Raw genomic sequence first — 27414 nt, forward strand, 5'->3', positions numbered from 1 at the left:
TTAAGGCAAGCACTGCGCGTCGGAGCGTGTGTGCGGTGTGTGCATGTGTGTCTATGTGTTTGTGTGTGTGTGTGTGTGTATGTGTGTGTGTGTGTGTGCGCCCGCCCCCGGCCCCTCCCCGGAGCTGCCAATCACCCGGCGGCCGCTTTGATGTCGGCAGCCCTTGGCCGCCGCGCCGCCGCGATCGCACACAGGCACCGGGCGCTCCGTGCCTTTGGCTGCCGCCGGCGCCCGCTGCTCCCAGCGAAACTTCCCGGGGATCGAGGCTTGCGGGGGGGGGGGGGGCACGGGGGGCGGGGGGGGTGGGCTGTGGAGCCCCGGCATCCCGCGACGCCTGCCCGCAGCCTGCCGAGCCCCCCGCCAGCCGCCGGGGGAAGGGAGGGAGGGGGGGGAAAGGAAAAGATTTAAGAAGGGGGAAAAAAAAATTATAATTTTTTTTTTTTAAATAAGCGAATTTGAAAAGGGGAAGCAAAGTTGACGGCAAAAAGAAAAAGTTTAAAAGTTAAAAAGGAAAGAGGAGAAAAAACTTTAAAGAGAAAAATTTCAGGAGGGAGTAAATTTGTTGGTTTTTTTCAAGAGGGAAAAAAAAATTTGAGCCAGGAAAAAAAAAAAAAAAAGGATAATAATTGCGAAGGGCTTGATCCGGGCGGCGGAGAACAATACTCGCCGGGAAAGTTGCTGCGCGGCTCGGGAGGGAGCGGCGGGAGGAAAATGCCGCAGCTGGGCAGCGGCGGCGGGGACGACCTGGGGGCCACCGACGAGATGCTGGCCTTCAAGGACGAGGGCGAGCAGGAGGAGAAGATCCCGGAGAACGCCTTCACTGAGCGGGACCTGGCCGACCTCAAGTCCTCGCTGGTGAACGAGTCGGAGGGCAGCGGGAGCCCGGCCGCCGCCGCCGCCGCCGACCCCGAGGTGAGCCGGGGCCCCCCCCGCCGCCCCCGCCCGACCCCGCGCCCCCCGCCCCGCCACCCCCCGTTCTGCCTCTCTCTCTCCTCCCCATGCAGGCCATCAGGCGTGTGCAGGATCCGCAGAGGGTTTATCAGGACAAGCTCCCGGACCACATGGATGATGGTTAGTCCGCAGCGACCCCCCGTCTCTCTGTGTTTGTGTGTGTGTCCCCATCCCCGGTCCCCCCGCTTGCCTCCCCCGGCTCGCCCCGTCCAGCCAAGCACTCACCATCCCTGGGGTGGGTGAGCCCCCCGGTCCCTGAGCCCGCCACCCTGTAACCCCCGGGAGTAAGGGATGCCAGCTTGGCCACCACAGCCCTCCCCGGGAAAGCCGCTCCTGACAGCAGCGAGGCTTCCCAGTACACCTCCTGTGGGACCCCGCAGGCCCAGGGGACCCCGGCAACCCCCCAACACCCTCCCCAAGGAGTACGGGACAAAAAGACTCTCAAAATGCGCTGCGACCCCCTGAAAGGCAGAGGAATTGCCTGTCGTAAGGCGAATCTTGATGGGGAACTTTGATTTTAGCAGGTATGAAGCATCAGGATCCAGGGATGTATAAAGGATCCGCGTATTCTGGCTACCCCTTCCTCATGCTGTCAGACCCGTATCTGCCCAATGGATCCATGTCACCTCTGGTGAGTTCATCCTCTCCTTACGGAGAAGTTTCGTGGCCTCTCTCACTGCTGAAGTCTGTTGCAGGTGTCGCGCAGGCACCTACACGTGCTTTTTTTTTCCTGACAAATTACATCCTCGTTTCTAAAATGGTTGTTCTGCCCAAGCCGAAGGCAGAAGGAGTGGGAAGGGGGAAAGATGCTCGGCAGCAAGCGCCTGCTTGGCTCCGAATTTGCTGGAGGAGCTTCTTTCCCAACCTCCCCATCCTCTAGGTTCGCCTTTCCTCTTCCAGCAATCAAAGGCTAATATCTCATGTAAGAATGGCCCTTCCTTTTTCTGGGTCACAGGCTTTGGAGACGAGCGGCTTCGGGTGTTTGTGTTCGGGGATATGTCCCACAGCTTAACTTGAGTTTGACATTATCTGCTTGTAAAATGGCCAGGTTTGGGCCTGCCTTCGGTAGGGCTCTGTTGTGGATGGTGGCCCAGAAAGTGTATTTTATGCTTTTAAAATGGCAATAGAGGTTTTTAGGAAAAGGTTTTCATGCTGCTGGAGGACTATTCCCATCTTCTTCCTTTAAAGTTTTTCCCTCTCAGGTCAAATCAGCTTTAGTAATTCCGTTTATTCTAATGTTTGTAAATTTTGCCATCTGATTAATTAAACTAAAGGCTTCTCTACAAAAGCTGTCTTTTCCCATCACCATCTCTGTCAGAACTTCAGAAAATAATGTCACAGCGTTGCGATGGATAATCAGTGCTTGTGTCGCTCCTGAGGAGCCGGCATTGCTGCATTCATGTCAGGGGTTATTCTGCATTTACATTTGGTAAATGAGAACAGAACATCCTTTGGTTTATTTCAGCTTTAGTTTTAAACCTGTAAAGGGACAAGGTTTGAAAGAATACATAACATGCTCCTTAATTTCACCCCTTTGTCACTAGAGGGGCAGGTTGTTAAACTGGCGTTATGAAAAATTGATGGATTGCAGGGTATGAAACTCCAGTTAAAGTGTGATAAAATACTATTAACTGGAATCACTGCGTGTCCTCCCACCCGACGCCGCTGGCCTGTGCGGCAGGAGGAGACGGGTCCCCGTCCCCTCTTCATGCCCCAGCACAGCCCTTCTCGGTCACACTGGGAGATGATTTTTCCCTGCTACAGGCTACTGTAACCTTGCTGAAGTTGCTGTGCAGGTATTTAGGATCCGTCCCTAAATTTTGAAGTCTTCCTTCAGTTTACAGCAAGAAAAGCTGTGTTTGCAAGGCAGGGCCAACGTGCATTTGTTGTAATTGAATAAGCATTCCTTCTGTTGCTTCCCACCTTGTGTCGCTTCCTCCAGGTCCCAGGTATCCCCCTCGCCCCTCTAAAATATCAAGTTGCTCTCTTCTTGATACATTTTAAATGATGATACTAAATATATCTTACTTAAATGCATTTAGTTTGCTCCCTGGTATAGAATCTGGCCAAATTCAGAGTTATGTGAGCCCAGCAACTATGTGCTGTAGTAGACTACTTCTTTTAATCTTAAACCCTTAGTAGATGGGCAACAAAGTGCGATAGCCTATTTATTAGCAATTAAGCTAAAAAGTAGATTGTGGTTTGTGAATCGCCTTTCCCCTTGATAATGCAGTGAAAACCCCAGAGGTTACTGTCGGAGCAGCAGACAGGAGTAAGTAAGAGTGTGCAGAACTCGAAGGGGAGAAAACTGAGTCGCAGAGAGGGAACCATCCCGTCCCCTCGAGAGCCACAGAAATCACCCGCTGCCCTGGCCCCTTTACTTAGGCCTGGTCGCGTCCTGCGGCGTTTTGTGTGGTGTGATTTAAAAAGCTGATTTGGTGTTTTCAGCTAAAAATCTGTTACCGAACAGGCAGGGGAAGATTTCTTCCTCAGATCAAGGCTGGTCTTTTGGTTTTTCGACTTGGTACAATAGCTATTCCGATATATCTTTCTGGGCAGTTCTGTCTTGTATTTATATTGACTGTGCAAAGGTTATCATAGTAAATTATGTATTGCTCTCATATAGACTTATTGCTGCTGTGTATATTGCATGAAGCGCGGGCTATAATCTGGTGGCTGCTTCCAATAATTGAGGAGGTCAGATCTGTGACCGAAGATTGCAGATACTTAACCATCCATAAAAGTGTGTTTAATTAACACTTTAGCGCAAGTAGAGTCGGGGAGGAGGGTTGTGTGAGTGAATGGGATTACGTATCGCAGTCATGCGGGCATTTGGTAGTGGAGATTATATTTTGGTTAATGAGGCTTCCTGGAAATGGTTGTTTGCAGCTAGGATTAATTTCAGAATCTTCAAAAAATAAAAATGAAAACATTTAACCCAGGAGGACTTTGGCAAACTGGCCGGGCTTTACATTTCACTGATTGAAAAGTATAATACAGGTCCCTGAAAGACGCAGGGCGGCCGGCGCTGAGGCTGCGGGTTGAACCCCCGCCCTGCGACGCACCATAAAACCACATTTTTTTTTTTTCTGCGGGCTCCCTCCGAACCCCGGCAGGGTGCTGCGAGTGGCGCCAGAGCCAGCCCGGAGTGTCCGCCTGGGTGGGTGTGTCGCTACCGGCATTACCGACCTGCTGTTTTCCTTTTTTTTCTCTCTTATTTTTCTCAGCAGCATCACTTCTGCTTTGTTTCCCTCAAGGTGGTTGGAGCCCGCTAACTGTTACGCTGCTCACCCCAGCATCCTGCCCGCATCTCCCCAGCCAAAATTGGCCCTTTTTACCAAAACACACCCACTTGTGTTATTTACATGCTCTGGTGTCGTTCCTGAGTGATGCATGGAACGTGTCCGGGTACCTGACATCAGCAGCGATACCCAGCCCAGCTGCTGTCCCAGCGAGGTGGCAAGAGCCACCCTGCAGCCCTTGCCTGAGTGGGCCACCTTTGCTGTAGGTGGTAAAGGCCAGTTTGGGGCAGTTGAGCCGGAATGACGCTGGTTTGAGCACGCACAAGTAGCCTGGACTGGCAGGAGAGTTATCAAAGAGAGAAAGGAGGACCAGGGGGTAACCAGGGTGTGCAGGTGAAGGGGCTCCTGGAGCTGGGGACAAGGCTGAGCCTGGGTGTCCCCTGGTTTGGGAGTGTGCTGTGAACCCCCCTCAGCTGGCCGGGATGGGGAGGGCACCTTCCGGGTCAAGCGTGTTAAGAGCATCTCAGCGCAGGCTCCGAAGATTCCAAAATCTCAGAATTTTGCAAGGCACCAGGAGAACCGTTTCTCGCCCGGTGTCGCATCCATATTGGTACATGACTCTGCCAACTCTTGCCAAGTCCAGCTTTTCCTAGACTGCGATATATAGGATTTGCCGGTTAAAAATCTGCAAGAAACTTCCAAAGAATATTAGCAAGTTGAGGAACTGTATTTCTAAATGAAATATAAAATCATAAAACTATATCCTTTTTTAAATAGTACAAATGACTTTAAATCAAATTAAGGTACATCCTTAGTAAGAACATCAGCCTTTTAGGTGGTTACAAACATTAGAGGTCAGACATGGTCAAACATGTTAACACTTTGATCAGATTAAAATATTTTTCTTGCTACAGTTGTATAATTGAGTTTAGACCCGAGGGGGTTTTCTGAACATTGTTATATCTTGTACTATGTGGTAGTTAAATGGTAGAAGGAGCGCTTATAAGTTCCTTTACGTTCCTTTTGTAAATAGGTTTATAAAATAGGGGAATGAGCCGTGCTGTCCCTTATGTAGGGCACAAGCTCTCCCCGCTCTGGTCGGTGGGAGAGCTCTCAGGGGGGCACCTCTGTTGGGTGTAGTGAGCATGTGAGGTGTGTGAAGGCAGAAGTAAAATGTCTTATTTATAAAGCTGGACTTTCTCTGTGTGAGAAACAGAGGTCCAAGGGCCTCTATTTCTTCAGAAAACAGACGCTACCTAATTTTCTTAATTATTAAGTTGTCTAACCAGAGCTCATGGAGGAGCAGAGGGATGGTGGGACCTTCCTGAGCTCTGCACATCTACAGTCCCCAAAAGAGATGGCAGGACTGGGAAATCATGCTGATGTTGAGAGCCAGCTCTCTGTGGTCCGCCGGGCGCCTGGAGCTCGGTTCCCTTGCAGTGGGTTTGAAATGTCCCCTTGGGCAGGGCAAGATGAAAGTGCAGTTACTGCTGGCCTGGGGCCACAAGTCCCAAACTTCTATCATGAGGTCAAAAAAGTCCTGCTGGCCTTGGCCGGACAGAAGCTCAGGGAGCATCAGCTGGGCCCTGGGATGCAGATACTCCTGCTGCAGCCCCTTCCCCCAGGGCTGCTCCATCCCTCAGTGGGGGGCGACTCTTGCCCCCCCAGCAGTTGGCGGAAGGAAATCTGCAGCTCAGCTGCTGTTGTGGAGAAGCCTTTCTGTCCTAGCTTGCACTGTCGGGGCAATAGTTTAGTATTGCTTTTTCCTGTGTTGAGTTCTGAGCCTCTTAAAACCAGTGGGAAAACTCCCTGGAGTCGCCTTGTGATGGGGATCTGTCGCCGCTGCATCCCTCGCCAGATGTTGTGCGCAGGGAGGGAGGGCAGCTGCAAACACCCACCAGCTCCGCGCATTCCCGGCAGCGCCTGCTGCTGCGGGAGGGAAACATCACCAACAGCATCCCAGCCAGGTTCCCTGGCAGCAGGGCTTGTGCCACAGGACCTCACCGGGACGCTGCTCTGTCCCCGTAAATTGCTATATTCCTGGCAGAAAGCGCTAGGAGTGCGGTGGCTGCTGATGGGCGTCCTGGCAGACAGACATGAGTAATTTGTTCCCTCCTGACCGGAGCGAATCCACTTCTTCCGGCTCTTCTACCTGGCTTGAAAGGGGATAATGGTGAAAATAATTTTTTTTTATATGAAAGCATAATGTCGGATAGGTGGATGTACCAAGGCACAGGGCTTCCGAGGTCATTTATTGCATGTCTGATTCAGCCTTGGTTCCCCCCAAGGAAAATTCTTGTGTTAATTTCTGAGTTCATATCACACCCTCAATTTTGAAGCAGAACTTCCCTTTGAAATAAATTAGAGAGTTCTGCTTAAGAAGCAGTGACATGATACAGCACTGCCTGTGTGTGGTCTAATATAACCTTATTTTTAAAATTGTTTGGAACGAAAAAAAGAGAAAGAAAAATGTCACAGGGAAACAAAAGCAAGCTTTATGTAAATCCGTGCATGTGAATAAGCGCGCACGTGATTCGGACGGTTCAACAATATCTGCTCTCCCACTGGGATTCCTTCGCAGGCTACCCTGGAACTGGCTTCCCAGGCATGGGATGCTTTGTCGGTGGGGAGTTGCTATGAGATCATGTATGGTAAAGGCACCATTCCTGCAAGCTTCCAACTGTTGCTGTTTGTGAAATGTTAGTAGCTCAACTGGTTGAGAATTGGGAGAGAAAAGCGAAAACCTAACATCAGCCCGAGCTCCCAGAGCTCATCCATGTTAATGATTAATACTTTTGAAATTTTAACTGTGAAGAACAAAGTGATTTGGGGGTTAGCGGCGCACGACGTGTCCAAGATGAAAGAACAGAGCTGGTCTGGCATCCAAAGCTTTAACTGAGAGAAGGGGGGAGCGGTGGGAGGGCAGCGAGGAGCTCTGCGGCTTATGGTCCCTCTCCTGCCATAAGTCTACAGGCACCATTAAATTCCTGCGTTTGGGTGGAAACTCTGACAAATCTGTACAGTCGGGTGTACTGGCTTTTGCTTTTCCGAGGTACCTGCTCGAGTAACCACGCATGTACTCCTGTGACTAAACAGACACGGCCAACTCCCTAGGGATGACTCTCTTGACTGCTCTCATAGATCATCTGTGAGGGGCCAGATCCTAATCGCAGGCTGAATCCCTCTCTATCTCTAGCGTGATCTGCAAGTGAAGCAGGTTTTGAGGATACGGGTGGTGTGAGCTGCACACCTGAGATTGCAATCTGGTCCGGACTGTGTGTGTCTGGGTGTACATGACACGATGGTTATTGGTAGAGCACAGTCAAGAGCTGAGAAATATCAACAGTTTTGAGGAAACATCTACAGCTTGCCATTAATTTCACACCCGCAGTTCTTTGATGGCCCTTTGGCCATGAGTGATTCAGCAAGACTGAATTTAGTCTTCGTTTCATACGGGTTGGCCTTTGAGCCCCCTCGCTAGTTCACCGTAGAGAAGGTGAAGGAAGGACCTGTGCATCTGTGAGCATCGTGTGTGCTCACGGGGAGGCTGTGCCGGACAGGATGGGTTTGGGTGAACAGCCATCGCGCACATGCTGCCATTCAGTTACTAAAATCTCCTGCACCATATGCGAGTCACAAATTTCCCAAGAAATCCTCAAGGATTGTCTTCTCCCATCTGTTGCATTGATTTGAAGAGACTTGAAGGGACTTGATGGCAGACATCCCCAGCACTGTCCTCTTGGAGAGAGCACTGCCGCCGTGGGGGCTTCTCTCCATCCCACACCTGCGAGGCTTTGGGCTGTCTGCAGCCATCATGTAACGCCTCTCCTTTCCTTTGCTGCTCATGTCCTCAGGTTCCCAGGCCTCTGCCGCTCCAGCTCACCCCTCTTGGTGCCAGGAGATGGCTTACATCAGCATCTTTCCCAGCCTGATGTATATATGCTCTTACCTCATCATTTACCAATGGTGGGTGGAGGGCACAGAAATCGGAGAGTAGGTACAAGTTGGTTCCTGAGCTATTTGCAGAGCCACTGCGTCGGGGAAAACTTCTCAGCCTGACCAAATCCCAGCTTGATGCCAAGCTGGGACACATGAGTCCCCCCCACAGGCTCCTTCATGTGCCTCTCTTTAAAAAATCTCTCTTTAAAAAATAGGCTATAACATGATACTTGCTCATTAATCTCTGTGTCTGGAGGAGGAAACAAAGGTTTGGTAGGACGACGGGTGACTCAAAGGGTTGGTAACAGGATATGGAGCTGGTCATCTCCTAGTTTCCAGTTTTAATCCAACTGAATCAGTAAAGACCGATGGCCTGTTTTGTCTGCTGGCTTGTATGTCAGTCTGTCTGGGAGGGCACAGCCCCCTCCTCCAGACCCCGGGCAGGGCCAGCGTCTCATGGCGTGAATGATGAGGTGTCCTGGGAACCTGCAACGTCTGTACCAGGCCCTCTGCGAGTGTCAGCCCAGGTCTCGGTTCTCCCCGTGGGGCTGCAGGTTCAGCACATGCTGCTGGCTCACAAACCCACCTACTTCATTTCTTAAAAGAAGTGATTGCAACATCACGTGCCTCCCAGGCTTGATTACAGCAGGATCTTTTTCTTGGTACCCTCCCAATGACCTTGGACAAAGAGCTCTCACCTTCACCTTCTTACGGAGCCAACTTGTCACTGCTCTGTCCTGTGGCCCTTTCTCTGATTTTTGCCTTTGGGTCTTTGATTTATGACCATTCCCAAAGTTATGCAGGACTATTCCACCACAGCTGCCTCTGTGAGGTGGCTTCACGGAGCCAGTGGGACATTTGGTCAATCCTGAGCATGAGGAGGGTTAGCAGAAGTAGCGGTACCCATCCTGAGCATCCCCCTGGCTGGAGGCGCTGGGCGAGAGGTCACCAAAGTGGCTTTAAACCACAGCTCCTCTCCCGTCCGCTGCTTCTGTGCTAAACACAGCTCAGCTGCAACGAGAAGAATCTGGTTCATTGTGTTTCACGGGGTCCCAAAATTAGTATTTTGTTAAAGAACACAATAAACTCAACAATGCTGTGGTAAGTTTTCGAAACCAAAGTAAAGCTGGATACTAGAATCTAGAGCACTTTTCCCCTCCGGTTATAACAACTTTACATTTGATTAAATGATAGGCAAAAAAAGTCTCAACAGTATCTCCTTTGTTCCATTGAGAATCTGGAACTATAATATCTGCCTTGAAGAGCTATGCAGTAATCATGGACTGACCAAAAAAAAAGCCTTTTTTTTTTTGTTTTTTTGGGTTTTTTTTAAGTGATTCAACTTGTACGCGGTATGTTGAATTTGTTTTCTGCTGTGGTTTGCTCTGAGGAATAGCACACGCGAGCGTAAACAGAGGTTCTCCTCTGATGGGACTCAGACAAAAGCAAAATGTGAAAGCCCAGGATTGTAAAGTATGTTTGACTCAGCACGAGGGGGATGCAATTATAAACACGCTTGTTGAAGAAGTGCTGGGGAGATTCTCTTCCCAGCAAAATGCTCAGAAAGGGTCAGAAATGTGGGATTTTTATTCCAACGCTGAGGAGATGGCAGTGCAGAGATTGCTTTTGTCTTTAGGAAATAAAGCATCGTAAGATCTACCACATGAAAATGGGTTTTTCTTAGCACAGAGAGGCTGATGAGTTGGTTCTTGTTACGTGCCGCTGCCCTGGAATTAGTGGTGCAGGAGTGGAGATAGCGAGGAGGAGTCATCGTCTTCTACAAACCTGGCTTTGTATGACTTTGCCCTAAAAGAAGAAAAGACGACTCTACCGGGGGAGACCGTGCACAACCCCTGACGCCAGCATAGCCCGGCTCGGAAGTTGGCCTTTGAGCTTTGGCTTCCTGCCATGGCGTGTGCCCGCTGTGGCATTGCCAGCTTTGACATCCCACCGTCCAAAGGGACATAAGGATTCACAAACCGAAGTGACGTTTTGCGGGATCACATCATGCCATGCTGCGTGTTCCTTTGGGACAGCCAGTGCTGTCACATAGGGCAAATTAAAATATGCAGATGAGCCCTAAATCCGAAACAGAAGCAACAATATAAAATAAGAAATAAAATTTAAAAAAAAAACCAAAAACAACCCACCCAAACCTTTTTGTTTAACTTTCTCTGATACAAAGCAATTTCTCCCGGACTGTACACCATATGAAACACATTATAAATGCTCTTGTAAAATCCACATCATTATACCACATGAAAGGCTGGGTCCTAAAAATAGCCATTCAGAGAGGATGCAGGCTAGTAGCAATTTCGGTGATCGTGAAATAGTTGTGTTGACATCTCTATGCATGCACACCCACAGAAAGCTTTGACTTTTGAATATTCTTAGCAACATTTGTTGCTTTATGGAATTTTCCACGTTCTGGTCCTATGAATAGTCTCTTAACCCGGGGTCTTCCTTTCTCATCTTATCCCTGGGGGGATAAGATGAGATGATTGGGGTTTTCAAACCCCAATTTTATTGAGAAAATGGCTAATTTTTTTATTTTACATGAAACTTTCTCCTTGCTATCAGTTTGACACTGGTTGTCGGTGTCAGTTGTATTTCCCTTTTTTCCTATCAACAGAAATATTTTCTTTTCCTTTCAGTAGACACACACATCCCTGATATTTGTGGGGTTAACTGTTGAAATATAAACCTAGAGCTTTAGTTGATAATGTGAGGAGCTGCCACAGCTGCCCGGCCTTTGTATCTGCTGTAATATTCAAAGGCAAGTTAAATGAAATCTGCAGTAATTACCCAGTAATGTATCCACAACAAAAATGTGCTTCCTCGACCCAGCGATCAGAACGTTTTGTTTGGAAATATGAAAGGATGCAGCCTCCTGGCTGGATCCTTTTGCAGCAAAGCCCTGGCTGGGATGAAGTGCCGTAGCTCTGGGACACACAACACGGTCCTGCCAACTGATACCGCCTCCGATCTTTTTGAAGAGCTCATCAGATTTGATTTTATTGCTGTTGTGTTTTGGTTTTAGCTTGTTATTTGTTTGAAAGCATTACTATAGGGATCATTTTCTGCAACAGCTTTTGAATCTCCAGTGCTGATCTCTTGTTTGCGTTTTTCTTTTACAAGGAGAGATGGGGATGTGGAGACATACACCTCCAGACACCGGCCTGTCTGAAGGTTGTGGTTTAAGCCCATCTAGGATTTTAAGTGTGTGGCCCCTCTAAAGCCAGTTGGAAACAGTCTGTTTCCTCAAAAGAAGTTCACTTTTGGAATTGGAGCAAAATCTTTGGAGATAGCAAATGAAATAAGAGGGTGTTGAAGAAAATGACATTGCTTCTTAAATAGCTGGCATGAAAATCATTAAGGCTGGCGTTTCATTCAAATCAGATGTAGCTGTGGTTGTCATGGGGCAGGACACAAACTCTTCCAGCGATGCAACCCAGGGCGATTCACTGCCGGAGCTACAGTCGTTCTCCAGCTGGTTTTAACTGAAAGAGCAGCTCTTGTCCCTTGTCCAGCTTTGGAGTCCTTTGCCAATGAAACGGGCTCTCAGGTTTTCAGATCGATCAGTTGAATTCTTGCAGGCTGTTGGCAACTTTGAAGAATCAAATGCTGTAAAATGACATCACGGAAATGTGTTTGCTGTTGCTAATTTGGCCCCCCCCAACACAGCTGCTCAGGGGGACACAGGAACACCTTGACAAAATGATAATTTTATCTAAACCTCTTAGAGTTTAAATATATTTCCTTGTCCTGGTTTGAACGCGTCTGGCTTGAAGTTAACATCATGTCTAAATCCTTTTGTGTTTTCCATACTTTATTTGATGGCTGAAACCAGGGTTATATCTAGTAATGTAAGTTTTTTACATTCTGGTGAACTCTTGTGCTTTTCCTGCCAGGAGCAGAATTCAGGTAAAAACACTAAATATTTGCTGTCTGGGACTTGTGTCAGCACTCGAACACAAGAGTTGTTGTAGAGAAAATTTAATTTCTTCGCGCTAGAGGACAGAAAACTACTTAATGTGTCAGTGCCAGTTGCTGGGTTATTGTCATTTACTGGAAATAGTATATAACTAGGTGCGTACATTTAAACTGTGCAACATGAAATGTTTGCAAATTATAATATACTATTTGTACTGGTGTAGTACGTGGATCCGCATATACGTGCATAGTGAGGGATGAGGCAGGCTGCAGTGAATCCCTGAAAGATCATCTCCCGTGTCCAAAAGCATCGCTTTTTGTCCAAATTTTCTTGTAAAACCCAGTGCGGGGGTGGACGTCTGTCTGCGGGGCGGGTGCGTGGCTCTTTGCCCTGGGTGGGAGCTGCCTCTCTCCTGCCTGCGCCCTGTTTGATACGGAGCTGAGCGCTCCCCTTCCCCGAGAGCACCAGGTGCCGTGTCAGACGCGTGTAAATAGCCAAATAAACAGACATTAGTTACACCAGTTGTTTATGTGTTAACACAGGATGTTCTCAAAATCAGGTAAGAAGTGAGGCATGTTACCAAGTTTTATAGCAGAGGAACCGGATAGTCTTGTAACTGCCGTGCCGGGCTGCGGCGGAGGAAGCGCGGTTTTATCCTAGCTCCCAGTCCCCCAGGAGCTTGTTTTTACGTGACTCAGTTTCCCCCAGGAGCGTTTTGAAGCTTTATCGTTTCATGTGTAAGCGATGTTTGCAGAGCACTGCAGGGAAAGCCACCTCGATACTGCAAAAAACCCATAAAATCCAACAGAGGCTGCTGCAAGAGGGGATGTTTCAGAAACGATCAGAGAAGGACTAGCCAAAAAAAGTAAGCTGTGCTGCTTATTAGACCATTTACTTCAAGATATTAAACAAATTGCAATTTCATAATCTTTTAGCAAGTTGCAGGTGGCCCTAAAACCACAACTCCTTCAAGGCGGTTGGCATCTTTTCTTGCTTTAAAAACAAATCGCTTTTTCAGCCTAAATGGTAATTTCATAGCGTGGCGTTAGTAGGATGGGAACGATGCCTGGATGGTCCAGCTTGTTGTCTCAAACACACATGCCGTACAAATCCGTGCTATTAAACTGAGGACAAAATGTCATTTCTTATTTACCCGCTTGTAATACGTTGATGAGAACAACCTCCAGGATTGCACGGCGTAGTTTTTCGACACACGTACCAAACCCCTGGATGCATAATTCAAATTCCTTGTCATGAAGAATGAGTCTATTTATCTTGGAACCTTTTTTACTTAAACAGTAATCTCTAGGAAATCATTTGTTAACAGTAGTTAGCTGCCAGTTTGTCAGTTAATGGCTTGAGGCAAAGTCAGAAGTGAGTGAAATCTTTTCCAAGGAGATGCTGCTGTCGCATGTGGTGCAGAAAGGTTTATAACAGCAAGCATTAGAGGAGACGGTCAGATAAGTTCAGTCCAACTTTTAGAAACATGAGGAAACTCAGCACAGTGGGGCAGAGACGGCCGTTTTGCTAGTGCATCCATTTGTGAAATATTAAAGCCATCAGTCGTGCGCATGTCAACTTCTAAGCCTAAGTTTTCCTTACTGGAGGCTCCAGGTGTGAGCCTGTGGAGGCCAAAACCACATGCGTTCGCGGTGGCTGGGGCTCTGCCTTGCATCCTGGGCATCTCTGCACTCCAGGTATCTGCACCCCGGGCATCTCTGCATCCAGGGCACCCCGGGTATCTCTGTGTCCTAGGCATCTCTGCACCCTGGGCATCTCTGCATCCCGGTCATGCCAGGCATCTCTGCTCTCTGGCCATCTCTGCACCCTGGCTATCTCCGCATCCCAGGTATCTCTGCATCCCTGCATCCCAGGCATCTCTGCATCCCAGGTGCGGGGGCAGCCGGGCGGGAGAGCCGGGGCGCAGCCCCCCCCAGCTCAGCCAAGGTGCCGTGGGATGTCTGCCAGGGCAGCAGAGTCCTCCAGCTCTCAGACGTTATCATTTCTCTATAAAAGTCTAGCAGCAAGTTTCAGTTAGGTAATGAGAGTTATCTGATTTCTCTTTAATCTGAGCAGCATCGCTACAGCACGATAACTTCGAATCGGTGTTTATTTCGCGCTCGGTGCTGCAGGGAGAAAAGTGGCGAGAACGGGTGAAAATTGACTGGAAAAGGAGCTGAGAAAAGTTGTCCTAGCCTACACCAAATGCCTCTTTCTTGCAGCAGGAGCGGGTGAGAAATAACTGCCCCGAGTAGAAGCTCTCCCATGAAGCCGCAAAATCCAGGCGAAGTAAATACCACTTCCCTGCAGCATTATCTCCCACTCTGTGCTGTCTACCCACAGAGGATGGTAGGGTGTAGGAACTGGCAGGGGATTAATGGCAGCCTGGTTCATAAAAAGCTCTGCTGCCAGAAGGACGTGGGACCCAGACAGAAGTAAAGAGGGGCTGGTTCTCTCTGCAGATGCCCCCAAGTGCTATTTGTCTGAGAGCAGATTTTCCCACAGATCTTTGGCCTTCATATTATTTGAAGAACCCCCTCTGCAGCTGCAATCCTTCCCTCCCCCGAGGGAAAAACAGGGTGGTAACTTTGTGAACTGAATGGTGTGGAGGTTTAGGAGTACTGCCATGGGAGGGGAAGATTTGGCTCATTAGCGTGGAACATTGTGTTGCCAGGAACAGAGTTTTGGGGCAGAACTAATAACATGGAAGCAGATGCAGTCAGCTTTTATTAAACTGGTTTGTAGATGACTTTAAATAGGCAACAGTTGTATCTGGGGCTCTCCTTGCAAGAGGCAGTGTGGCAGACCTCAGCAGCCGAGCCTGGCTTAGATGCTGGCTAACAAGTACAGAGAAGCCAGCCGAATCTCTGGATGTAAGGAAACATTTCTCCCAAATGTATTTAACAAAAAAAAAAAACCAAGAAGAGACTTTGTGGTTCTGTTATATTCTTTAAACTCTTACAGTCCACACAGCTCACTTGGAGCGAGGAAGAGCTGTGGAGTCATAGAGTTTATAGTCTGAAGGACCCAACATTGTATCACCTCCTCTTTGTCATGGTGTGTCATCTCCTCTATGCTGTGGACTCCTGAATTTCACTCAATTACCCCAATAGCTGGATGTACCATTAACTGCTTGCCAGTGCGTTACAGGTAGGGATGGATAAATTCATCTCCAAGCCAAGTTTTGCAGCGCTTCCCCCTTGAACCACCCTTTCCGTAGCACTAATTAACTCCGTAATGCTTATCTGCATCGGTGATGGTTGGATGCCATTTCCTGACACATAGCATTCCACGGCCACCAGTAACGATGGGTTGAACTCGCTCTTACCCAACTTGCCTTACCCAAGTAGACAGGTTGGAGTGACCATCAGCCAAATAGAAATTGCCCTTCTCAGCTGGCTACCAGAAAATAAAGAAAGGCCATTGATACCTCCGAAAAGTCACCACAACGACCATCCATCCATCCATCCATCCATCCATGCCTCTGCCAGACCTAGCAATGACTGTTGCTGTGTGTCCTTGTGATGTCCTTCTGGTCCTTCACTACCTCCCTGCAGCCTGGACGAACCGTCCGGCTTTCATGAGGGTGCCAGGAATGATCAGCCTCCCATCAATGCAACTGAGCCCACAGAACTCTGTAGAGATGCCCGTTGGATTTCTGACTTCTCCACAGATGTCCTTAAGTGTCACCTCCTTCCACAACTCCAGCCACCATTTCACAGAGCAGAGTCCAGAAAACTCCTTGCTCTCCCCTGCGCATCCGGGAGCATCCTGGCATCCGCACCAGGTCCTCATTGATGTGTTCCTCGCAGCCTCGTCATCCCGGGCTGGCTGAACGAGGCAGGGAGAATCCCATTTGAATGCTGTACTCCAGCCTACCTTTGTTGTGCAATACTTTTTTCTCAGGCAGTTTCTAATCTAGAGATTTTCTGGGATCTGTGCATGGCATGAAGGGAAGTCTCCTCATCACCTCGGGTTCTGTCTTTCAGTACCAAGTGTTTAAGACATAATTCTAGGCGTCCAGGGCTTGCTTTCTCTTTGTGTCTCCTTTGCTGTTGCTTTCATTTACTAACATGTTGAACTTCAAAGTCTATTCTTTCTCCTTCCTAATTTTTATGGAAAAAATGGTCTGAACCCTATTTGCATTTCCTCCCTGAGGATACTGGCAATCCTTAATCCTATATATTAAAGAATCTCAGTTTTCCCAGCAGCCTTTTATTCTGGGACTACTCTTCCACTCTGTTTTCTCCTTGAAATTCTCTCCCGTGGTTCAAAATTGCTCTTCACGGTGCCCCTGACCACTGTCACTTTCTGTTATGAGCCATTTGCACAGACGTTTGATCACTTTTAAGTCCTTTTGCCTTCCCACCCTGTCCGTTGCAGGTAATTTGTTGAGGTTTCATGCCCGTGGCCATAGGTGTGTGTTTACCCTTGGTGGTGGCATCTCAGGGCCATGTGCTCCGCAACCCACCGATCTCCAGGGACCTGCCAGAGTAACTATTGTTAGAGCCAAGAGATAGCAGGGTGAAAGCCATAAAGCCCTAGTTTATTAGGGTAATTTTAATTTTATTAGGGTGATGGGCTCCATATTCTGGTCGAGCCTGCTGGCATTTACCTGCTTGAGAGGCGATTGCCATCCTCCCCCGACTGCACTGCAGGGTGGCACCAGGGGGACCATGCCTGCTTATCCCTTGTCCCTTTCCCTGCTTTCTGTGGCGATTCCCCCTCTCGGGAGCTGTGGGAAGTAAGTAGGGTGCTGGCTGGGCTGTCCATGCGGATCCAGGGATTTAGATCACGCAAACCCCGGTATTGTCTCCTACAAGTCATTCTCAGCGATGTGCTCGGGTAATTAGCATGTGCATAAACACTTTGTAATCTTGTGATCATGGCTTGCAGATTAGCTCTTTTGCCAGCTTTGCGATTTCTTTGCCAGTTTTAGTTTTAATTGCAAATCCATTACTGCCAGCTCCCTTGCATATTGTAGCAATAGGCAAATTAAAACACTTGGACACAGTTGGGCGGGTTTCAGTTAAGAAATTAATTGTTACTGCCAGCCAGTGCTTTTTAATGTGAGGGTGGCATTTGAGCTTGTTTTTGAGGGCATAATCTCTGAGACTTTCTTTTTTCCCTTCTCCTCCCCCCTCCCCAGACTGTGTTGCCCTTGTTGAGCAGCTCCACAGATGGCACGAAGCAAACGCTCGCCTCTTTGATCTCCTAGGCAAGAAATTTGGAAGTCGTTCTGAATTTATGAGAATCCCGTCTGAAATAAATCTGTCTGCGCGCGGGGCCACGCTAAGTCAACCCAGAGCTGCAGGCAGGGCTCACCTGCACCTCCCGGGGAAGCGCAGGATTACATCCCATAAGAGCATCGTGTGATGCTCTAGCGATAAAGAGAAACTTCATGCATATTGTTGAACATGAAAAAGTCTAGACAATCTACAATTTACCAGTCGGGGTAATTGGCTAAAGGCTTAATCCGCCCTGATAATCCAGTAATGGTATTGTTGGCAGGACATTGATGTAAATATCACTCAGCGGCGCTGGCAGCCGCTGTCTCCTGTGATTGCTGCCGTTCTCAATTCCCTTTACACAGTCGTTAGGGCTGACGGGGAATTGTCAGAGTTCTGCAAACTTCTTGTCTTTGGTATTTTTCAAAGACTGCCCGTGCTTGGTTGGTGTTGGCTTTCAACATTGAATAGGTAACATTTTTCACCAGGTCAGAATTTTCACAAAAACATTCATCGAGAATATCTTTTTTTTTTTCCCGATGCCATTTTTTCCCCGATGTATTTTTCACATAGTTCTTTCCAGCCTCCCATCGCCCTTCAACACAAAGAGCATCTGGTTTTGCAGCGGACCCGTGCCAACACCTGCCACCTCGTGTGTCACCTCCAAACCTGGTGGCATTCACTGAGACTTCGGTGGCATTGCTCTGCGCAAGCCTGAGCCTTCAAGTGCAAACGCTGCTGGGGCAACTCTGAGGTCAATGTTTTAAAAATACACAGGTACGCCCCATTTTGCAGGGGTATTTTTAATGCGTGTCCATTTGCCCCATGCGGACGAAGGAGGGGAACTGGGGTGGCAGCAGATGCAGGGACAGATGGACGGACAAGTCCCCCCTCTAAGCATGAATCTCCCACGGCTGCAGCCTTTCATCCCCATGTGCTGCCTTGGATGTCTTCTTTATGGTTGAACACAGGCTGCCTAAAATTATGGTCTAATTGTGCATGAAGCCAGTTAATAGAATCACCTATCCCATTCTTCTTGCTTTATTCCCTTTAACTCATTCCCTCCATTTCCCTTGGAAAAAGGGTTGTATTCAGCTGGATTTACAGCTGAAGGGCTCTGGTCCTATGAGCCCAGTCAGGGCCGAGCACGAATTGAACCCTGCCAGGTCCTGAAGTCTCCAGGACTTCATTTATTATAGAGTCATATTTGCGCACTGAAAAACCACTTGCTTGTTTCTGGTTGCCGGCCTTGTACGTTTAGGCCAGGGACTAAGAGCCAAGTTAGTTTTTTTCTTTCAGTGCCTCCCCACCAAATGACACCCTGAGTATTGTCCATCCAACGCCCCTGCCGTCAGTGGGGTTGTGGACCTGGAATCGATTGGCACTAGGCAAACACCTCCCCTAATGACCAGAGCAGAAACACCCCGGGAATTACTTTCCTGCAGCAGGGTTGACTCTGTGCTGCCAGCAGAAGTGTTAAAAACCCCATATATAATAATATATATAAACTTAGTTTGGTCATGAAGCCAGCTGAGATGGCCGTGAATCCTTCACACCATTTTTAAGGCAGCCTGGAATGGCTTTTTTTGAACATTGTTGTTGGTTTTTTTCTGCTCGGAAGACAATGGAAGAAGCCCAGTTCCGCTGCAAACAAAACCTGAACGTGCTCTAACTTACATGCAAAATATCAAAGAGCGCTTATTCAGTACACATTACCACCCTTCCGTTTTACAGCAAACACCTCGTCACGGCCGAGAGACTTCGGGAAAACTATATATAGTGTATTCGGCCGAATGTCACCCTTGTAATTATCCCGTAGCTCTGGCTCCGCAAAGTTGTGGCTAACAAATCCCACTTTAATTGTTCGTGATCTCTATCGGAGCAGACATCGGGTTTGAGTTCAGCCGGGACAGAGTCGGGAGGAATAAACACGAACCTACAGTAAGATCAAAGCAGCAGCGAGGTGCGCATGTGCTAATAATAATAGCTTATGAAAGCTCATATTTTCCTTCAACAACATCCTGTCATTTGTGTATTAGCTTTGAAAAGGGTAAAAAAAAAAAAAAAAATTCAGTGTAATTTACTTCAGCAAAAAATGAGATAAGGCAGATAGTTGATTGCAGCAGCTCATGTGTGGTTTGCTGCGAGGGTTGTACATGCACCACGTCCTCCAGTGCATGTGTGCATGGAGTGTGCAGGGGCTGAGCTGGCGGTGACCGAAGTACCATTGTTATCTGATTTTTATATACAGTCTGTGACAATGTGAGGCAGAGAAGAGGATGAGGTAAACAGTCTCAAAGTTGGTAACCGCATCCACACCTGGTGCACCTCGATAAAATGTCTGTAAACAGTTTGTGTAGAGGGAGGTTACGGGGAGGCTGAGGACATCTAACGGCTCCCGGCCACCCGGGCAAGCGCAGGGGGAGGGACAGAGGGTCGGGGATGGCGTTTCGGTCGCGATGGCATCACCTCCGGGGGATTAAAATCGGGATTTCACCCTTCTGCAGCTGTACGCTCGTAGGTGGCGTGCACGGCGAGCACGGTCGGGGTGGCCGTGCCCTGGGGGAGGCACTTTGGGCCAACTCAGCGATAGCGGGGTCAGGCAACAGTGATTTCTCCTCCGCACGGTGTGACCTACTTAGGAAGCACTGGTCAACCCTCGAAACTGGGCACAGCGCTGGCCGTTTCCTCTGTCCTCTCACTTCAAATTCTCACTATCAGCTTTTTAATCTGGTGCAACGGCTTTAACCTCCGGTGGGGTTTCGTCCTGCCCGTCACCAGGATGGCCAGCGGGCTGCCGGGGATCGGGACCCGAGAAACCGCAGGAGGAGAGCCCAGATGGGTGATGCCGGCCACCGGGAAGGAGACAGCGTGTGTTTTGAATTTGTCTTTCACGTTGCATGCTGTGGTTGTTGGTATTCAGTTGTGTCTGTAGTTCTCTCTGCGAGCAGGAAAGGGTTTGGGGTTTTGGTGAAGGGGAGGAAGGCTGACAATAAAAGGTGACAAAGTGGCCCACTAAGCACCGAAAATGGGCTGGTCGAGGAAGGAGAAGGTTGTTTAGGAAGAAAAATGAGGGGAAGAGGACAAACAGTCACAAACTTCCGCTCTTTCTGCGCAGGTGCTGCTCTGCCCATAGGTACCGGTGGCTCCCTGGGCAAAGTGTGAGGGTGGCCATAGGGTGACAATGACAGCGAGCCATCGCCGCGCTGGGAAGGTGTTTGTAAGGATTGGGAGGCTGAGCTAGACTCTATCCGAATTCTTGCAGCGTCTGAAGCGCAGCAAACAGGGACTCGTTAAGAAAGTGGAGCAAATAATAATGATCCGTCTTGTTTAATGCAGCTGAAAGGCGTACTTCAAAGATAGTGTTATCCTAAAAAAGCCCAAGTATAGAGGGGAATAGACTTGATCACGGCTTCCAAGTTTTGATGGTAGTGTTGTAAGTAGGTCAGCAAACGGTAATATTTAAATTAACTCCTCTTTCTGGCAACTAGATGGGAATGTAGGTCTGGAAATGGGTAGATGTAGATTCTCTTCCCAGCTCTGCCACTCTGACAAGTCACTTCATCTCCTCCTGCCTAAGGGAAGAATACACCTTTGGGCTCTGCCCAGTAATCATCAGCCAAATGCTTCCCCACCTATCTAAAGGGTTTTAGAATATGTGATTGAAAAGTGCAAAGTGTTATTAACGTTGAATTAATGTCTGCCATTACAATATGTAATGGAGGATTTCTGCACACACCCCATTTCCTCCTGCTCGAATGTTTTGTCAGACAAGTCCAAGTGTTTACCAGCTTTATAGCTGGTCTAAAAAGAGCCGGCAAGCTGGAGAGCTGCCGGGCTCATTTGCCGGACGGGATATTTTGGGACGCGGGAGCTGGCAGACACCGGCACACAGCCCTGGCCCTGGTTTTGGGTGGCAAGTTGGGGGCTGCCCCATGGCCAGGTGCCCCGCAGCTGCCGGGCACATCTCGTGTGAAGCCTGCACGCCAGTAGCACCCTACCGGAAGGCAAGGTGCCTTCGCCGTGGGCTGCACGGTGGGGTGCAGATGTGCCACGCTTCCTGCCGGGGGGTGGAGAGGACCAGGCTGGTTGGAAAGCGGAGCAGGGCGGGGGGGGATGCGCTGCCGGAGCACCCCCTTTCGCCTCCTCTCTGGGAGCCGAGAGTCGCAGCCCTCCCACCGCCCGCGCATCCTCGGCAGCATCCGCGCTCACAACAACACCCTGCGCTAATGGCTTTAATTTCTACCTCCCCTAAATATATTGATTTGCTCGATGCAAATAACAGCAGCATGCTGCTTGACCCACAGCGGTATTTAAGGATGTAAACCCGGGCCTTTCAAGGCAGCGTTCCTCTTTTTCCATCGTCTGCTCATCCCATCAGACAGAAATTCCCTGCCTGCCTGTTGCTCTCACCCGCCAGCTTTCACACATGCTGCCTCGCTTCTCATTATCGCACCCCGCGCAGACTTTTCACTTCTTTTCTAAAATCTCTTAAGCCCATGGTGTGGGTTTGCTGTCTAGACTGCATCACTTGAACCAAATGCCTTCACTAATATAGTATATTATTAGAGCTCACTAAAAGTAACAAACAAAGTACATTTCTTTGTTCGCTCCTTAATTGTTTGTTCATTAGCTTGCTTGCTGATTCATAAAATATGAAAACCTCCAATAGGGTATCTAGTCACTAGTGCAAATTAGCTAGTTTCTAATGTACATAAATAAATTATAACCCTTACATTTACAATTTGCCTTTAGTACAAGCGCTGTGCAGAAGTGCTTTATCTCATCAGGAAGGAATTGGTTCTGCTGCTATGCGCCCAAAATGACAAGTAAAGGCAAAAGCTGGGAGTGCTGTATTCTATGCTTGTAGAACACGTTAGTGGCAGAAATGATGTCTTTGCTGGTGGGCAATCTGTTTTCTTTAGCTCCGAAGCTGCAGTGACATCCTTGGGTACCTACCTGTATAGCTAGGCCTGGATGTTGAGCTGCAGTGAATTGGCGTGGGCATGGTCGGCAGTTGGGAAAGCCCTGAAGCTTTTGTTATCCCGCGGCTCCACGTTTTCCCGTGGTTTGTGTGATCCACTTTTGCTCTTTCTCTCCAGCAGCAGCTCTTCCTACTTTCTGGCTATTCTTATTGCTTATGAATTACTCACGAAAAGAGCCGTGTCCTCAGATTCCTAAGAAACTTACTTCCAGGTCGGATGCGCCCATGTGCAAGACTCCCAGAGGGTCTAAGACCATCTTTTTATGGTGTTTTTTTCCAGCCTACAGATTTCTGTGGCGGGGAGTGTAATTCTCTAATACATTTGAGAGATGTAATTCTTCACTCCTTTCCATACCACGCTTACCATTCTCATCACAAAGGGTATCATTCTCTAAAAAATAGTGTAGGTTTTTAGATAAAGTTCTGAAGGCGGCTGTTTAATGTCTGCGTATTTTACTGGTTTAATCCCTTAATTCTCTCAGATAATGAACACAGGCTATCTGGGATGAGCTTGTGATACAAATTGTGGCTTACATTGCACAACCTGTCTACAAAAGAGGTTCAAACTGGGGCACCTTCACCATCAGTGGATTAGGGTCCCACGGAGAGACCACCAAAGTCCAAGCACCACAACCTGTATATCAGTTATTAAAAACTCAGGCCTCGTCTGATTTGTGTGGACACTAAAGATTTATGGCCACAAATGCCTTGTGTTGCTAAATTGATGGTTATTGCCTCTTCCACAGGCAACGATCCCAAAGCCTTTGCTCTGCGTAAGGCTCGGGCCTGCAGATGCTCACGTAGGTAAATGATTTCACATCTATGGATGGTCTTGTCGAAACCAGCCTGACAATTTATGCATACAATTATCTGTATGTATTTGTGTTTGCAAGTGTTGGATTTATACATTCAAGATCAAGGACTTAGTTTGTAAATTCTTTTGGTTTGATACATAAAAGCTTTACTGAGTGGGTACTCAGAGGCCTCTGCTGCGAAGTCCTGTTGAATCTCAGTAGCAACCACTCATACACCTTTCTTGAGCACACCTAGGTATTCATAAAATTTTAACATTTATGGTAAACTGAAGGATATTCCAACAGGTCAGCTCCCCAGAGGATGCAACATTTCAAATGGTGTGTTGCCAGCAATCTAGACTTAAAAAACCCATGTTTCTGACAGAATGAAGTATACACTTTTTTCTCAGTCTCTTTCAATGTGATTGATTAAACAGAGATTAGGATGATGTGGCATTCGTACCTTTGGTTATTTTACCTCAGTACTATACCATTACTTTAACTGACTTTACCTCAAAGCCTGTCAAACTTCCTTTTCTTCACTAAATTATCTGGTGAGTTCTCCACTTGCTCACATGCCCAACATCTCTGCCTCTGACAGACGTGGAAAAAACCTTCCCCAGGTGCCATCATTGTTTTCTTCATCATTACCTGTCCGAAACGCTCCCAGGGATAACCCTGGTGCTCCTCATCTTCCAGACATTGCAAACTGGGACTTGCTGGGGGGGGACTTCATCCACAGACAGAGTACTGAAAGTTAAATCCCAGTCCCGAAGACGTTTTAGGACCTCGGTGGTATCAAAAGGGATCATTTTTCTTGCCTGTTTTGAATTTGAAAATCCTAAAGCATGATTCATGCGGTTCTGGGAGCTGGCAGGGCTTATGGTGGGCTCTCCAGATTCACCAGGAGCCTGCAAGCTGCTCTGCACTAAGTGTGGGGCGCTTAGATTGTCGGATTAAATCAAATCTTGCCTGGAAAGTCGGAGGCGCCTTTGCCCACCCCCCCGTCCCCAATTTGACTGTCCACATTTCAAATGGGTCTTTCCTTGCTGGATCGATCAGGGATTTTTGTCGTTTTGTCGGTATCGTGCTTGAATTAACTAGAATTAGTTGTAGTTAATTAACCCACAAAGCTGTAATCTCTAGTTTATGAAGGAAAAATACAGAAGTGGTAAAATCTCAAGTCCCGCTGTCGGAGCCAACTGGTACGTGATGCTGCTAAGGCCTGCAAAACGACTCCGAACGGCGTCATTCAGAAATTCTCTTTCATCTTCTCATTCTGCTTGAATTTCTTCATTTAATTGTTGAAATCGCTGGCTGCGCTTGGGTGCTTGTATTTTTGGTTTCCCGTGTGTGTAATGCTATCCAGGTCTCTTTGCAGATGACCAGATTAGGTGAAAGAAAATGAATTATGCTTATTTCTGTGCTTTAGGTGTTTTTTCATGTGCGCTGCCCTATGCAAAACAAGGAGTATGATTCTTTAATGTTTTCTTTAGATCCTAACTCTAATCCAGCCTCCCCAGCTCCACCTGAGTTACATGTGAGCATAACTTTTTTCACTCTACAATTTTTCTACATTGTTGAAGGTCAAGGTTCTTGCTAAAGAGGCAGAAAGCTCTAGATCAACATCTCTTCTTTTAGCTTGCAAACATCATTACTTTTTCTGTCCATTCACTTCTCTGCCTCCCTCTTGGTGTGAGGAGTAGTTGTGGTGCTGAGATTTTCTGTTGGCTGAGTTTTGGTGACCATCAGAAATTGATTTCAAAGGCCACCCCACAGCTCCTTGAAGAAGACAACTTTCATTCGCTGCTGGTCCTATCTGGATTCAGGACAACAACTGTGAGGCAAAATATTTCACTGCACAGATACCAAGAGTTTTAGAGTCCTCAAGCAAGCTTGCATTTAAAAGGAAGAGTTGCTAAATTCAACATACATAATTGACATATAATTTGAAATAATAGCTTTACAGGAGTGTCTGTGTAGAATTTGACCTATATATTCCTTAGAATCAGTGACCGTGTAGAGGAAGGAGAGAGCTTGACCCAGCTTGACATTCAGATCCCAGAGGAAGGTTGCATGACTAACATTAAAAAAACAAGTATTTCATTTCAGTCTTGGAATTGCATCATGAAATCACAAGGTGACAACCATGGAACCCAATATGGGCATTTTTTGGAGCCATTTACTGATGCTTATCCACCTGAATTAAGAACAAAGAGTTGACTACTTTCTTTTGGAAAGCAACTGTAAATGTATCTCCTTTTAACCTCTCCACTTTGTTAAGAGCACCTCTTCTCCAGTTGAAGAGGATTTCAGATGTACCTTTAACTCACGCTATTGCCAGGTGGTGGTGATCCTGCTTTTCCAAAATACCTCTACGGAAAATTATCCCAATCCCACAAACCACTCCATATTATTCCATTGATGTTCCGCTGGCAGAGAGGCCTCTAAGGTTTTGGAGACTGGAATGGAGGCAGGTGCCTTTTCTGTCCTCCAGCCTTCCCAGAAAACCTAGCAATGCTGTGGGATTTCCCCAGTCCTCGGAGGAATTCCCCCCTTGGGGGAAGATACAGGTGAGGGTGGTAGTGGGGGTATTTATTTGCATCTTCCTGGGGCAGAGGACTGTGTCTCCAGCGCATCCTTCTCCCGCATCCCCGTGCCGCGTGGTGCTGAGCCCTCACTCCCTGCCTGCATCCCTGGGCCACTCTGCCCTCTCCCTTCTCCCATTCCTGGCGCGGTGACAGCAGATAGGTCACACATGAAGGGAGGGGTGCAGCACAGTGGTGCTTGCGAAACAGGGATTTAAGCCAGTGACACCAGTATCCTGGGTACCAAACTCCCAGGGGAGCACATGAGGTTGGTGCCTAAGGATGGCAGCATCCTTGGGTACCGTGCTGGGGTCCGGCTCTTTCCGCAGCCCATTGCCTTGCGTTGTAGCATGGCATCTTCTCGATCAGCTTTATGGAGAGGACTGTTTTCTATCAACTGTTTCAAGCTCTCGTGTTTCATACATGTGGAATGTCCCGACTTCCATACGCAGCAGGAATGGCTGTTGGGTTCGTCCCTTCGGCTGTAGGATGTAGCGTGCCAGCTGTGGTGATTCATTGGGCTACATCGCTCTGCCCATTGGTGCCTTTGGTTAAGACATGACACGTTCCGTGAGCATCAGATCAGGAGAGAGCAGAAAAGGAGAAAAATGTTGCTTCTCTGATGTATTTTTTAAAACTCTGCTTCTTAAATGATGAGCAGAGCATGCTGAGAGCTGCTGGTATTGGTCTCCGCTCTCCTGCTCCCTTAAACAACGGGTTCACGGAGATGTGGAAATCCAAGCTGCTGCTGGGTCGCCCAAAAACATGCCCGGAGAGAGGGAGGGGAGAAGCTTGAGCTGCTGTAATCACAGGTAGGAGTGGAAATGCCTGGAAACGATCCATCAGCGAGCAGTGGGCCACTCCTTGGAAACGCCGGGAATAACTCCTGTGCCCTCCTGGCAAATGTGTGCTAACGCGGCCTCGCACAGTACTTTCCTTTTTAGCCTAGCTAATAGTCTAAGCACCGTGTTTAGATAGATATTTATACAAAAATCTCTCTATATGTTTAATTTCCAAGCCACCACGCATGGATTGACTCATGAGTAATGGATGAGTCGTCAGGGTATAATGCTTATTACTCACAGGGAGCGCGCAGGGAGGTACTTGGAGCAATGGTGAGGGCCGGGTGTATCCCAAATTCATCCCGTCTCTGAACGCTGGGCATCGCCGCCCGGAGCTGCTGCGGTGCTGATGCTGCAGGAGCTGGGACGAGGATTTCAGCTCATTTGTCCCCATTTTTTATTCAGTTCTGTCATGGTAGACTGAGCCTCTACCATGTCGTAGAGTGCAAGACAATGATAAAGTCCAATTTCTGCATCTTTTGCCTTCCACTGCTATTTGTGGAAGGGAGGTAACAAATGACGTTGGATAGCCACAAACTCTCTTTTAAATGAGGATTACATTACCTACAAAGAATGTGGGCAAGCCAGATTCAGTGGTGCAACTTTCTGAAGAAAAGACTAGCAGCCGGTGCTAATGAGAGTATCTGGTCATTCACAAATGGATTAATCTTCTTTTCCCTCAGTCAAAAGTTTCTGTTTAAAGCACCTGCTGAAAAGAGAGCAATATAATGAAGTGTCTGGGTGGTAAAGTGTATTTTTAGAGCCCTGGGTTCTCTTCCCATTCTTTAGCCAATGTATAGAGCAAAGAAAAGGCTCCCACAGCATGGGAAGCCAGGAGCAGAGGTGGGGAATTAGGATCTGGGCCCTAGAGCCTGAAATACCCAGCCTGCAAAAATCTCATGCTGTGGGTTG

At 48.0% G+C, this 27414-nt stretch overlaps 1 protein-coding gene across 9 annotated transcripts in view; it reads left to right on the top strand.

The window, feature by feature from the left end:
* The first annotated feature begins 320 nt into the window (after positions 1–320).
* The window catches only part of TCF7 (transcription factor 7), a 76098-nt gene continuing 49004 nt past the window's right edge, over positions 321–27414 (top strand). For 6 of the 9 annotated variants that reach the window (XM_074603558.1, XM_074603560.1, XM_074603566.1 and 3 more), the window contains exons 1-3: positions 322–912; positions 1005–1071; positions 1473–1582. In XM_074603558.1, the coding sequence (XP_074459659.1) occupies positions 712–912; positions 1005–1071; positions 1473–1582 (378 nt within the window). In that variant the 5' untranslated portion in view covers positions 322–711. Of the gene's footprint in view, positions 913–1004; positions 1072–1472; positions 1583–27414 lie in introns of all 9 variants that reach the window. The other 3 variants (XM_074603565.1, XM_074603562.1, XM_074603559.1) reach the window with 2 other exon arrangements.

This window comes from Larus michahellis, chromosome 11 (assembly GCF_964199755.1).
Source record: "Larus michahellis chromosome 11, bLarMic1.1, whole genome shotgun sequence".
In the NCBI taxonomy this organism is placed as follows: Eukaryota; Metazoa; Chordata; class Aves; order Charadriiformes; family Laridae; genus Larus; species Larus michahellis.